Genomic DNA, 14040 nt, shown 5'->3' with positions numbered 1-14040 from the left:
TTTATTTTAGCTTTGTATAAGTTAAATCAAGAAGGTTGGAGTCGTAGTTTTCCTTTGAAGCAAGAAGGTGACAATAAGATGCTCACACCTACCCCATTAAGATGAGTACACATTATTAATATGTTTTTTTGTCGAAATATTATTTTACATTGTAAAAGAAATTTATAGATGAAAAAATTTACAAAAAGTGAATATGTTATGCATGTTTAGTTTGTCTTCCATATGACTTAATATCATTTTATGTAAAGTAATTAGAAGTTATTAAAAGAAAATATTTTAATGTTGTAGCCAATAAAATATTCAATGTGGATTATCAATAAAATACTTTAATACTATTTGACTTATTCTTAAAAATATATTAATAAAAAAAACATTCTAATCTGTATTGATTCACATATTATGTAAATTATTTTAATAACTATGTATATATTACATATTGTTTTATAAGAAATATGTATATATATCATATAAAACTATTGTAAAGAAAATGTATGATTAAAACATTTGAAGTGGTAAGCAAAAGTAACCATCATAAAAAATTAAGTATTAACAACAATTATTTATTAAGTTGAAAAGATTTCAAATTCATACCTTCAAAATAAGATTGGTTACCTAGGTCTTTAAATCATGGTTACCTTGTAAGTACTGAGAGTGAAAAAAGAAAAAAAAATATATTTCCCTCACCTTTACTTTCTAGCCAAAGTTAGAGTAAGATGCTCACACCTACCTCAGACCTTCCCTATTAATATTATTATACACCATTAATGTGTTTGCTGAAATGATATTTTGCATTGTAAAAAACATATGAAGATATTTGATCCCCTAGATCCATATTTAATCAATATCTTATTCATTTTCAAATTATTAATACTTTATATTTATTATTGTTTAATAATTTTAAAACATAGAATAAAAAATATTCAAATAAATAAATGGTCAAGTTAAAAGGTCATTCCTATCATTTAATAAATTAAAATTTTAACATAAAATAAAAGAATATTCAAATAAATAAATGCCCAAGTTAGGAAGTCATTCCTCGACCAGAAGACAACACCATTACATCTACTATCATCTGAGCAAATCCATACAAATACAAAGGATCAAAACATAAAAGTGCCACAGCTAAGCCGTGGAAACTCGTTTTCATCGCACTTTACTCCGCTATTTTATTGTTCACCGCCTGGCCTTGCTTTCCCAAAAACTTTGACCACGAAATCGATGCAATATTTCGCCCGGGAAATCTGTTAATACCAGAAAAATCAATGTTATCCGATTAAAATATGTTTTGAATGTTTTTAATTTTCATAAACAAAGAAGAATAGAAAATATAATATGTAGTGTTACATTAATTATGTTTTAAATTTTCATAAACAAAGAAAAGTTGAAATTGAAATATATGTAATGTTACATTAATTTGAAATTATGGCCGGAAAAACAACATCCTTGTAGATCCCACACTGTCCATTCCCGCCAACGGTCCTGTCAAGCCTGATGTATCCATCTTCTCCCCACTGTGTTCCCCATGAATTCTTTCCGATAATGTAATCCGGTGATCCCCATTCGCTGCCATAGCCAACTAGTACAAGGCCGTGATTTATCTTCTTTCGACATTTCCCTGACAGAACGCCCTGCAATGAAAAACACAAACCCGGATGGGATTCGCATGCAAAGTGTGGTTTGGTTGAATAGTTGAAAGTTTTTGGTGAACACTACATTTTTAAACAAAGTTTATTACATCAAAAGTTATATTAAAATTAATTTGTTTAATGAACTAGTGCCATTTCATAATTTCAAGAACAAACCCTACGTTCTCTCATCCTTGAATTTCTTGAGAAACAAATAGAGCATTTTTGCCATTTTCACAAACTACTCCCTCTGAGCCCTAGCAGCATCATCCAAACCCTCTTCATCATTTATCATAACTCCCATACAACTAGAAGAGTCTGAAGGAAGAAGGAATGACTGCTACAGGAAGGCAAAACACTGCTACAAGGAGGAGGAAAGGAACAAATTGTGCTAAAACCCAAAATGGTAGTGCTTAAGAGATTTTTAATCAAAACATAGAACTCTAAGACCATTAGGCAATCACCAAGGCCACAAAAGAGAAGAAGAAGACAACAAAAGGAAATCATGCATTCACCATCAAAACAGTATGAACCACATTCCCTGGTTTTAAACAAATGAATTTTGATATGATTATAGTAGAAAACTTTTCCTATAAATTTAATATAAATCACAAAAGTCTAAATTCAATAAAATTTATTAATATTAATCAGCAAATAAAATAAACAAATTTGAAATATTTTATGATTTATTATGAAATTGAATGTTTTTGGTAAACATTTCACTTTCAAAACTATAAATCTTTCTAGTTAGTGATAAATAAAATATTTACCAAAAACTAAGTACAATGTTCCCAAATATTTATCATAATGTTTATAACTGTGAAAACGTACATGCCAGAGATACAGTCAGACTGAATATAATCTAATGTGCAGTTCTTACAGAATGGTAATGCCGGAAATGACGGCTAGAGGCGTCGATTGCCGCAGCGACAGGCTGATTAGCAACTGCTTCTATAACGTCATTGACGGCAACTCCCGGCATACGGCCGTAACCATTGATCGATACAACCTTCTGACTCAACTGAAAATGAACATTAAACAGCAGAAAATCAGGAATACAACTGAATATGAACTTGCAGCAGCAGAAAATCAATAGACAGGAAAAACATCTTCATTAGATTGTAGATTTTGGAGATTTTGGAAATTTACAAACAATCAAATCAGATTGAGCTTAAATGATAAAAGTTATTTTTTCAGGCTTGCAAAGGGTAATCTAATTCTAGTGCTGAAGACCTGGTCTAATTATTAATTATGGAAATTATTAAGTAGGGAAGTTTGGTCTCCAGAGGTGATGTGGTCCAATCATTTTCAAGATTATGTATGTTTGAGAGTTTCTAAGTAAGATTTTTTCAGTTGGAAAAGAAGTAATTTGATTTTGCCAATTACTTGAATTAGCTCTATAATAAAATTTTGAAATATAGGCGCAGAGGCAGTCCCTCTTTTGTCATCAGGAATGTTTTTTGGCTTGGCTGGCTTAATGCGCCTTTATATGTTTCAGCTCATTATATTTCCTTAATATAATATACTTAATATAATATACATGTTGATTTTTCTCTCTGGAAATTTTTTTTTTGAAATATTTTTAAAATCTATAATCAGTTAAATTAAATTGAAATAATATAAAATACATTTTCTATATCACATTATTCCCTACCCCACCAATAATTCTGTATCAATTAGCATTTTTCCAATCTAACTCCTAAAATTCTATGATATGATTTTGAAATATTCTGGAAATCTAAGTTCATCAAAATTAAAACAAAACAAAATACTTTTTGTGTATCACATTGTCCGTCTCCGCCCTGGTAAGGGTAATCTGCTTCTGTATCAATTCCTCCATTACTAACAATGAATTGGAATCCGGCTTCTAAAGTGCCCCCGTCGCAGCCGTTGTTCTGAGGCTTGTCACAATCGATAAGCTCTTGCACGCTAAGGGAAACAAGATTGCCAGTTGCGATTTGGTTGGCGCTTTCTACTGCTCCAGCTACGGTGAAAGCCCAACAACTACCTGGATAATATATAACAGTAAACCCACAAATTAGAAACGAGATTCACCCACAAAAGCGAGTGCCTTTTCTTTTTTACTATACATAAAACCTAACTGAAATTGAGCTACACTATCAGCTTCGAGGCTTCTTGAAATTAATTTAGATTTCACAGATGAACAAACTCACCGCATTCGCCTTGATCTCTCACAGCGGTCACTGCACCTTTCGTCCTCCAATCTATAGACTCGGGCAGATCAATAAGGTCTTCATATTTGAGTTTCTTGGCGTGACCTCTAGGTTGGGTTGATATATTTCTTAGGTATCTTGATCTGAACTCGTCATCACTCAGATCTGAAAATTTGTTAAGGCCAAGCCGGAAGCTCAGGTTCCGGTGGTTAACTTTATCTATATATCTCAGATTGTCTCGGAAAATCTCGTATCTCTGTTGCTTCTCGTCTGCTAATGTATAGGCCTTGTTGTGCTCGGCAAGCCATGATTCATAGAGACTCACAGTTCTGTCCTCACTGAGAAGATCCTCAGGGGAGTATCCAAAATCGCTCGCTGATGTCAAGGCGATGAGTATCAGGAAGGCAAAGGAGAATGCAGGGAGAGATGTGCAACCCATCTAAAACAAAATCACAAACAGATTGCTGAGTCATTATCAAGTCCAAGCCAAAGCTGAATTCTCTGAATTGAAACTAAAATCAATTCTATTTTAGAAATCAATGTGGGTTAACAGAATTGACCTGCCTGATATAAACCTGCCTGATATCTAACAAACTGATGATGACAAGGATGAGTGATGGATGGATATAAATAGAGAGCCTCTTATACAGTAAAAGCATAAGAACGATCAAAGAGATCAAAATAGAAAAACCACATTTTGATAGAAACCTGTGTAAGAAAATCAACATTCACTAAATAGTTAACTAAATTATCATTTTTATCATAGGAATAAGTTACAATGAATTAAAAATAAAGAATAATTGAAATGGAACTACAGAGAGAATTTTACTACCTTTGAAGTGTCTTCAATATGAATTCCAATCTTCAATTTGATTTACATGTCTAACTCTAATTCTATCTCTTATCTTATAACACACTGACTCTTCTCTTTAAGCACGGACAAATACAACCAATCACACGATTATATGGAGTGAAAATAGGACTTAAGAATAGAAACAAGATTTACTTCCATATTATGTGGAAAGTATTAAAATTCGATAAAATTACATGACCAAAATGAGGAATGAAAATAGGATATAGTTTACATTTGTTGGAACCCATTCAATATAAATATACTTTATAAACAAAATGTTAGTACAAACACATTATCAAAATTAGTTACCATATAATCCCAACATTACTAATTGGAAAATAATTCCAATTGCTATATTTTATTTATGGTTTATTTTTTCAAAATTTAAAATTTGTTATAGATTACATGGTCTCCAAAATTTGATGATAATGGAATAATAATTTTATAGGTAACACAACAAAATATATGTTTATCATTCACTTATGTTGTTAAAAGTGCCTCATATTATGGACTTATCAACTACTATGTTCTTTTTTTTTTTTGAAATTTATAATATAAATGTGCTTAAGCTTACCACAAAGTTATGAGACATTATAGTGTTTTGTAGTCCTCTACTCTACGAGTTTCTTTCTTTGCCTTATTAATATCTCTGCCACACTCATCTTCATTCTATGGAACACTTAGCAATTAAAGAAAAAAATAACCCTTGCATTATAATTGGCATTGGGTTTAGGGTTCTGAAATCCTCTTGTAAATTTCATGGTGATTTTAAAAGTGTATATCAGATTCCCACATGTTAATGAACACCTATATTAGAATTATGTATGTTAACATGGGTACCATATGGACATGCAATGAATATTTGGATAGTTATTTTGTTAGGGCCATAGATTTTGCATATGAACAATAGCTCATTGGAAAGTACTCGATGAGAAAAATAACTTATCCATTGTATGAAAAGTAGCACCCATCACAAGGCTATAAAGGGCCATAAAAACATGTTAAAAGTTCATGACCAAAATTCTAACAAACTTAAAATAAGCTTTGAGATGCACAAACTTTTAATCTACCCTATATAGCATGTATATTGGTATGATAACTTTTTCTCTAAACCTTGTTGTGGATTAGTTGTAAAGCCCTTCCTTTCACAATGATTACCTATTGCATAACATCAATTAATGGAACCACCCCACTTTGTTCCAACCTTTTGCTTCTCATGGACACCTCTATTCACATCATTCAAAACCCTACAAGAAATGAAGCTATACATAGTTCAAACCCAACTCAAAAAGCCTTAAGAAAATAACAATACCACGATAGTTTGTTATATTAGTGACATTTGTATAGATTCCTTTCTGAAACCATTGCCCTAAATTTTTATGCATGTCATCCAAGAGATTTCAAACCACTGCTAGGTCAATAAATTTCATTGTAAATCATCATTTCATATACCCTTAGAAAAATGAAACTATGGCAACAAATAAACAAAGAGTGAACTTACCCATTGTCAGGGGTTGAGGGAAAATGAAGATCTGATTGAATGGAATTGTTGTGGAAGTCCTTGAGAGTCATGGTGGATTGTTGAAATCCTTCTTCTTTGACATCCTTTATCTATTTCATACGCTAATGAAGAAATATTTTACTGCGCAGGTAGTAGATAGCCCAAAGCATGTTCTAAACCCCCACTGATCCACACGGAGAATACAAACCTCAAATAGGCCACCTCTTTGTAAACATATGCTTCTACCATTATTGGAATCCCCATCACTATATTTGTAATTATAATATTTAGAAAGACATTCCACATGTAATTGATATTGTGCCTTTGAAAACAAATATTCTTTTAGTTTTTTATTTACTTTCATTTTCAAGTGGTTAGGTTTCACATTCTCACCATTTTTATGAAGATTCATTTTAGTTGATATTCTGACAAACACAATTACTATCAGAACACCACTAAATTTTGGAATACAAGACAAAAAATATGAAATTATTCTGATAATTTTCAATGGTCTTGCAAATTTTAGTTGTACGTTTATAATATTTCATCAAAATTTATTCCTATATTTAGTAGTTCCATAAAACAAAAACTTTCCACAATAAACCCCTTTGTCCCAAGAGTTAGCTTAAGCGAATGAAATAGAGAGGTTTTGATGCAAACACATTCTTTCTCCCAAAACTATCAAATCTTTTTGGAGAAAAAGTTTCAAAATGAGTTTTGACATGAAGAAGGAATTCTTAATTCCTTATTGTAAACAATGTTAACTCCTTTAATTATCATAAGAAGAATGAGAGATTTATGGAGTGATTCTAGAGATAGATTAATGATTTTAGGATGTAGAAAATATGTGATGTTTCTGTATTCTATATATTCTAAGCCTACAGGAAATAAAAAGAGAGTAAGTATGAGAAAAATGGATGATAGTAAAATGAATGTAGAATCAAGCCACAGAGAGTTTTGTAGAAATTTCTTGTAGATTCAAATTGCAGATTGTAGTATGCTAAAACAACTGATTTGAAACTACTTTACTCATCAGTAGAAACAATAAACAATCGGTCAAATCACGAATCATATAAGAGAAATAATTCAATCACACATAACGTAATAATTTTATTGGGAAAGCCACAACTAAAAACCCCTACTATATGTGTATTGCATTAATAAAAAATACGAGATGATTACAATGCTTTGTTCAAACCCGAACAACCTCTGCTCTATGTCTATCTATCTCATTGATTCCCATACAATCTCAAGCTGATACTTAGCCAATTTTGTTGCCTTCCAAGCTCCTATTTCCTTACGTTGTTCCCTTGGGAATTAGCCCATATTTAATTGGGAAATCCCATAGTTATGAATTGTGCAATCCTCATAGTCCTTCCTCTAATTGCATGCAACACCTGTACAATTCGAATGATTGTATAACTGAAAGTATGATGCCGTGAAATCCAATGTCAACCGGGTCTTTCTCTGATATGGAATGCATGAGTTAGTTATGAGTGAATCTTCAGTTTACTGATCAGTGTTGGTTACACCCCATTACTGCAGGTTACACCCCACTACCGCAGGTTACACCCCACTATAGTAAGTCACACCCCACTACAGTAAGTTACAACCCACTGATTCTGGTTACACCCCACTACTGTTGGTTACACCCCACAGTTTCTGATCTACCACTAATTCCTACATCAATTGGAAGTAGTTTAACATAATTTAACTCAATTAGACTAATTTAAATAAATACAACTCAAAATAAACTCAACTAGTGCTACTAATTGTAGGAGGCACTCTACATGACTCTAGTTAGACTCCCAACTTGAATTTAATTGAGCTAACTAAGTCAAATTTACTTAATTAATTATTACAAGTTATAATGAGATATGGAATTACAATTTAATTCCTTTTTTAATTCATTGAAAAAATAAATTAGGATTTTCTTGGTGCATTTTCAACAAGTTTCTAACTATATGTGTATGCACATATTTAATTTAATGATATAGGTTTTCATATACCTATTATTTTCAAGAATTGTCTCTAAAAGGATTCTAGTTTGTGTGAAACCTAGAACTAGGGAAATCTCAATGTTTGTGTCAAGTTGAGAGTAATAAAGTTTCTGTACCTTTGTAGGGCCTGAACTAATGATAGATTATCATGTTAATCTATCATGTGAAGAAGTGAATCATGTGTAAGGATTAGAGATAACATATAGTTAAGTGTAAAATTAATCTAATGGTTTTGCATTGTGATGAGGACATCAATTAGATGAATTTGATAGAGATACATGACGTATAACATGGGTTCTAGGAATCACCCAACAAGATATGAAATATGTTTTAACAATGTAAAATTTGAAACAAGAACTGTATTAAGTACTTATTTTTTTTGAGGTAGCAAAAAATCATCCGATTTTGAAAAGTGTTGATTCAAAATACACCTTTTTTTTGGGAGCATATTTTAGACACTTTAATTATCATGTATGAACATTTTTTTAAAATGGTAGTGATTTTCATGTTGATTTTGAAAAGTGTTGATGCAACATAAGCCTATTTTTTTACAGGGTTTATTTTTGACACTTTAAGTTTTCTAATGTATTAAGTATGGATATTTTTTTTTAAATGTTGGTGATTTTCATGTGGATTTTGAATAAATTCAAAAAGAAAATTAAGGCATTTTTGGCACTTTAAATTTTATTATGTCTTTAGTATGCACAATTTTTTTGTCTTATTTCTTTTATTGTTTTTCATCCTATGATGTTAATTTTTTAAGCGTTTTCCCAACATGCATTTTTTTGTTTTTTGTTTCACTGTTTTTTTATAATAAAAGCTTCAATTTTCTTTGCAAAATAAATAAAAAGAATGACATATTTTATATATATATAAATAAAGAATGATATTATTTATATATATATATAAAAAACACAAAAATTAAACAAAATTAACGGGTAAAAAAAACAAAATACAAGAATATATTTTGAAACAAACTTAATTTTAAAAAATAATAATTAGAAAATTAACCGAAAAACATAAAAATAGAAACAATTTTAAATAATTAGAAAAAAAAAACTAAAAAAAAAATTGAAACTAAATTATAAAGATAAGATAAAAAATGAAAAACATTATTTAAAAAACACAATTAACCAAAAAAAAAAAAAGGAAACACAATTAGTTTTTACTTTAAAACATTAAAAAAATATAAGTAAAAAAAAACATTTATGACCATTATAAAAAACAGTGAAAATAAAATTTGCGGAATCAGCGTGCCAAGCTGTGGTAGGGCCATTGGGCTAGGCGGCCTTGGCAGCTACGTGCAGCTGCCAAGGCCGAATAGCCCAGGGTGGTAGAGTCATTGGGCTAGGTAGCCTTGGCAGCTATGCACAACTACCAAGGCTGAAAAACCCAGTGGGTGAGCAACCCTAGGTTGGCTGGCTGATTAATGGAATCCGCCTAACGCCTAGGTTGATTTTCAGAATTGGCCACTCAAGCCTAGGTCTTCAAAATTTTAATTTTCTTTTAATAATGTTCATACATGATTTTTTTAATTATGTTTTTTTTTTCAATTTAATTTTTATTTTTTTTTCTATATTTAATTTTTTTGTAATTTTTTATATTGTTTTTTATCTTTTTACTTTAATTTTAATTTTAATGTTTTTTATTTTTTGGTTTGTTTTTGAGCTTTTTTTATTATTATTTAAAATTGTTCCTATTTTTTTGGATTAATTTTCTTTTTTTTTTTTAATTATGTTTGTTCCCTTTTTTTTTGGTATATTTTTTTATTTTTTTATATTTTTATTTTTTTTTAATTTAGTTTTCATATTCTTAAGTTAATTTTGTTTGTTTTGGGTAATTTTTCATGTTTGATCTATTTTTTGCCTTCGATATATATATTTTTATATTTGTGTTTTTCTTTTTTTCAATGTTTTAATTTTTTCTTTGTTTTATATTTTTCATTTTTATTTATTTATATATTTATTTATTATTTTTTTTTATTTTATTTTTACCTACAGGATCTATGTTTATCCTCAACTAGTAACCAAATCCCTTTGTGTCTCAGTTTGGTTGTTGATTTTAAAGTTTTCGTTATAAGGGATCAATTCTGGCCTCACAATGTGTCAATTTCATGGTCGGTATTTAAGTTTTCATTACAATGAGTCGAGTTTGCTTACATTGTGTGTAAATTTGATGGTTGAATTTTCAATTTTTGTTGGAATGTGTCAAGTTGTCTTAGGCTAAGATTTTAAAGTCGTCATATTTTTAGCTTTTAAAAAACAAATTACCCTTGGTATAATGACTCTTTCATTTAGGTGTTCATTTTTAAAGGTTTTATAGTCATAAAAAATTTCGATAATGTGATGATCGAAAAATTGTCAAAAATTTAAGGTTTTTTGACATTCTAGTATTCCAGCATCAACATTTTTCGTTTTTAGGTTGTTTTTCATGTTTTTTTTTTTGTTTTTTGGCTAGATTTATCATTTTCAGTTTATAGTTCTCGTTTCAAAGTTTACTTTTTTTCCTTGGACAAATATTTGTGATAATACTTTGTAACACCCTCCTCCCACATTTACCCATGTTAACCGGTCCGTTGGGGTAAACATGTGAAGAGAGGCTACTACAATGTGATTCAACCTCTTAGGTCACCTTAACGAAGTGGAATTGATGGAACACAACCAACCTGACCTTTTGCACATACCACAGAACCTACATGAGCTAACCAACTCTTCTAGCTGATCGACCCCTGCAACAACTTGACACATAACTACCCTAGAGCCTCAATGTATCCCATGAAATGGGAATGCATGTGACTGGGGCCCTTGAGTCACTCTTACAACATGGACATGAAAGTGACTAAGGTATTTTTCAACTAGTTTTGAGCCTGGGACCTTGGATTTTGTGCCACTTTTTCAAGGCTAGGACTCAGGCCATTACCCAGAATTCTATGAAACTTTCAGAAATGAAAAATAACATGAAAAAAATGATAAAAATACAAATACTTGAACAAGGAATTGATTGGGCCCCTACTAGTCATGACAGGAATTATGTCAAACATGTCACAAATATGCATTCTATAGGTCATAAAAACATATCTAAGCATAGGGTTCTCATACTTATCTGAGAATTGCTAAGAAGCATTGATGCCTTATCACATTAGTTGAATTATCATCTATTCGGTAATATGTTCATTGTACATTCATTTACAAATCAAAACATGATGAGAGACATACATCATTGTTGTCATAAAACATGCTCATAACCAACATATAACTAATAGAAATATCAATATTACATTATTCATAAATGTCTCATATGAACCAATACATTTTCTCATAAAATACCAAGGAGAAATAGTTCTCATTAATGAATCCAAAAGCCAACCCAGTGTGGGACTACCACATTCCACCCAACCATAGATTATTTGAACCAAATATTTCTTTCAACCAATCACCCCCATGCCATATTCCAAGCATGAATATGGGACTAATAAACAAAATCAACCCGGGCTTCTTGAGGCTACACAACATCACCCTCAACAATAGAACCAGACATTACCGTAATCCCCACTAGATCACTATGACATAAACAATAGACATACAACATCAAGCTTTACTGCAACCCTCGCTGGATCACTATGCCAAGAACAAGCATGGATGCCACCAGATCTCTCCACCTACATCGTGAGGAATTTATCCATCCTAACCTCTCAGCGTTACAATGTGTCTCACCATTACTGGTTGAGGGATTCCTAGGCCTACAAGATCTCCACCCTCTGGGCTTTACCATGTATCCCATGCTGGGATTCCTAGGCCCAATTAATGGTACTCAACACTGAGCTTTACCATGTATCTCACCATTACTAGTCAATGGATTCCTAGTGTCAATAAATGTGTTCACATTCATGCTTTACGATGTATCCTATCCCAGGATTCTGAGGCCTTGTGATTAATCTGGGGACCACCCAACTCAACTTCGATTCCATCCCACAATCCATCTCAATCAGATACAAAAGAATCCATCACACCATGGCTATCAAGAAATGGAAAGTCTAGATTGAAAAACATTGTCACACCTCGAAAATCCCATGTCCATGATAGCAAGAGAACCAAGAACACACATATATAATCATGCATGCTAAACCTAGCAAGGAAATCATACATGCAAATTAATACCTACAAATAATGTCATTGTAGATGTTAGATCCTACTCTTCCTTGTTTGATCGTTTCTTCATCTTGCCCTATTTTTCCTTTCTTGATCCAATGCTAAAGTGTTCCAAGAAAAATCTAAGTGTCCAAGAGTGAGAGAGAGAGAATAGAGAGAGAGAGAGAGCTCCAAAACTGAATTGACAAATGGTACCAACTAATCCTTAGAAGGATTTTTATTAATGCGAACACTATTTTCTTTATTTTTCATTATTTTCCTTTATTTTCCTCCTCACATGAAACCTGTGACCTTTCATATTCATTTTGTCCTAATTTGCCTTATTTTCATAAATAAAATTCCAATTAATTCCATTTAACCTTTCCAAAGCCTTTTCCATTCTCTTTTCCATTTTCCTTGGCCATAATAAACAAAATGAACACCCACCCTAAGTTGTTTTTGCCCAACAACTATCTTGGAATAAGTGTCCCATAACTGTGGTTATTATTTTTCCTTCATTAACTTTTATTACATGGAATTTTTAGAGGGGTTGTTACAAAATCCTCCCCCTTGGGGTAACACCATCCTCGGTGTTCAATGATACCTACAACTCACAATATTGCTGAAATCAAAACATACTTCTTATGAAGCTTTATAACTTAGCTCAATGTAGTATTTACAATGATCAATTTGTGAAGATGTGAACCAACATGACAACATAACTACATGATAACCATAATGACATGACACCCATACCGCTTATTGAAGCTTTATAACATAGGTCATGGCGGTATTTACATCCACATACATATGTACATATACCAGAAACATCATACCAGACATTTACCAAAAATATTTGCTCAACGAAGGAATAAGGAAGGATGCATAGCCTGCATCTGATGCACCATCTCCCATGTAGCTTCATCAGGCCCAAAGTTCTTCCACTACACTTTAACCTACTCGATTTCTTGGTTTCGAAGCATGAGATATTTTCTCTGCAATATATGTTGAGTTTCCAATTATACTTCTAGATCTTTCTCCACTAGCAATATAGACCAGTTAATCACATGATCAACATCTATAACATACTTCTTAAGCAATGACACATGCAAAACATCATGGAATTTCACTGTTGGAGGCAGTGCAAGTCGATAGGCTACTAGTTCAATCCTTTCAAGAATATTGAAAGGTCCACAAAGTCGAGGTTCCATCTTTCAATACAATCCAATCCATGAGGAAATATTCTTTGGCTTTATGTGCAAGTACACTTATTCCCCAACTTGAAATTCCTTAAACAACATATTCTGATTTGCATAGATTTTTTACCTATCATGTGTTACCTTTATATTCCTCTTGATTACCTACATTATTTTTCCATTTATGCTAACATGTCCAGTCCAATCAATACCCTATTCACCGAGTCATTAAATCTGATGGGAGTATTACAACTCTGTCCATAGAGTTCCTCAAACAAACTCATGCTCAAAGGCTCTCAATAATCATTATTATAAGAGAACTCAGCCAATGGAATATACTCCTCCCATCTTCTTTGTTCATACATCACATACATCCTCAAAATGTCCTCCAATACCTAGTTGACTTTATCTATATGGCACAATCTTCTTCCAAACACCATGTAATCTAACCACATCTCTGATGAAAACCTATGGTACATCACTAGAAAGATGCTAAAAAAATCCAATTGGTAGGAAAAATTACTGATATCATGATAGGGAAAGCTATTGTTCAAAAATATTTAG

The 14040-nt window shown here is 31.7% G+C and overlaps 1 protein-coding gene across 1 annotated transcript; it reads right to left on the bottom strand.

Annotated features, from left to right (window-relative positions):
- Positions 1-1153: 1153 nt before the first annotated feature.
- Positions 1154-6417, bottom strand: LOC149235815 (cysteine protease XCP1-like). The gene is made up of 7 exons (XM_089368680.1): positions 6362-6417; positions 4360-4507; positions 3800-4238; positions 3398-3633; positions 2506-2646; positions 1459-1628; positions 1154-1241 (listed from the first exon to the last, which is right to left on the bottom strand). The coding sequence occupies exons 1-7, from the start codon at positions 6415-6417 to the stop codon at positions 1154-1156; spliced, it is 1278 nt and encodes a 425-aa protein (XP_089224806.1).
- Between the last annotated feature and the right edge of the window lie 7623 nt (positions 6418-14040).

Source organism: Pinus tabuliformis, chromosome 8 (assembly GCF_031772625.1).
Source record: "Pinus tabuliformis cultivar Carrire ecotype Pingquan chromosome 8, CPIR1, whole genome shotgun sequence".
Classification (NCBI taxonomy): domain Eukaryota; kingdom Viridiplantae; phylum Streptophyta; class Pinopsida; order Pinales; family Pinaceae; genus Pinus; species Pinus tabuliformis.
Note: the sequence above shows the minus strand (reverse complement) of the source record. Positions and strands in the feature narration are given on the sequence as shown.

Excerpts from the sequence above, each read along its gene's own strand:
- LOC149235815 (XM_089368680.1), bottom strand. The coding sequence starts at position 6,417 with ATGGGGATTCCAATAATGGTAGAAGCATATGTTTACAAAGAGGTGGCC. Across the intron at positions 4,239-4,359 it reads GGCAGGTTTATATCAGGCAG|ATGGGTTGCACATCTCTCCC; the intron begins GTCAATTCTGTT and ends ATTTTGTTTTAG. Across the intron at positions 1,242-1,458 it reads ACCGTTGGCGGGAATGGACA|ATTTCCCGGGCGAAATATTG; the intron begins GTGTGGGATCTA and ends TGGTATTAACAG.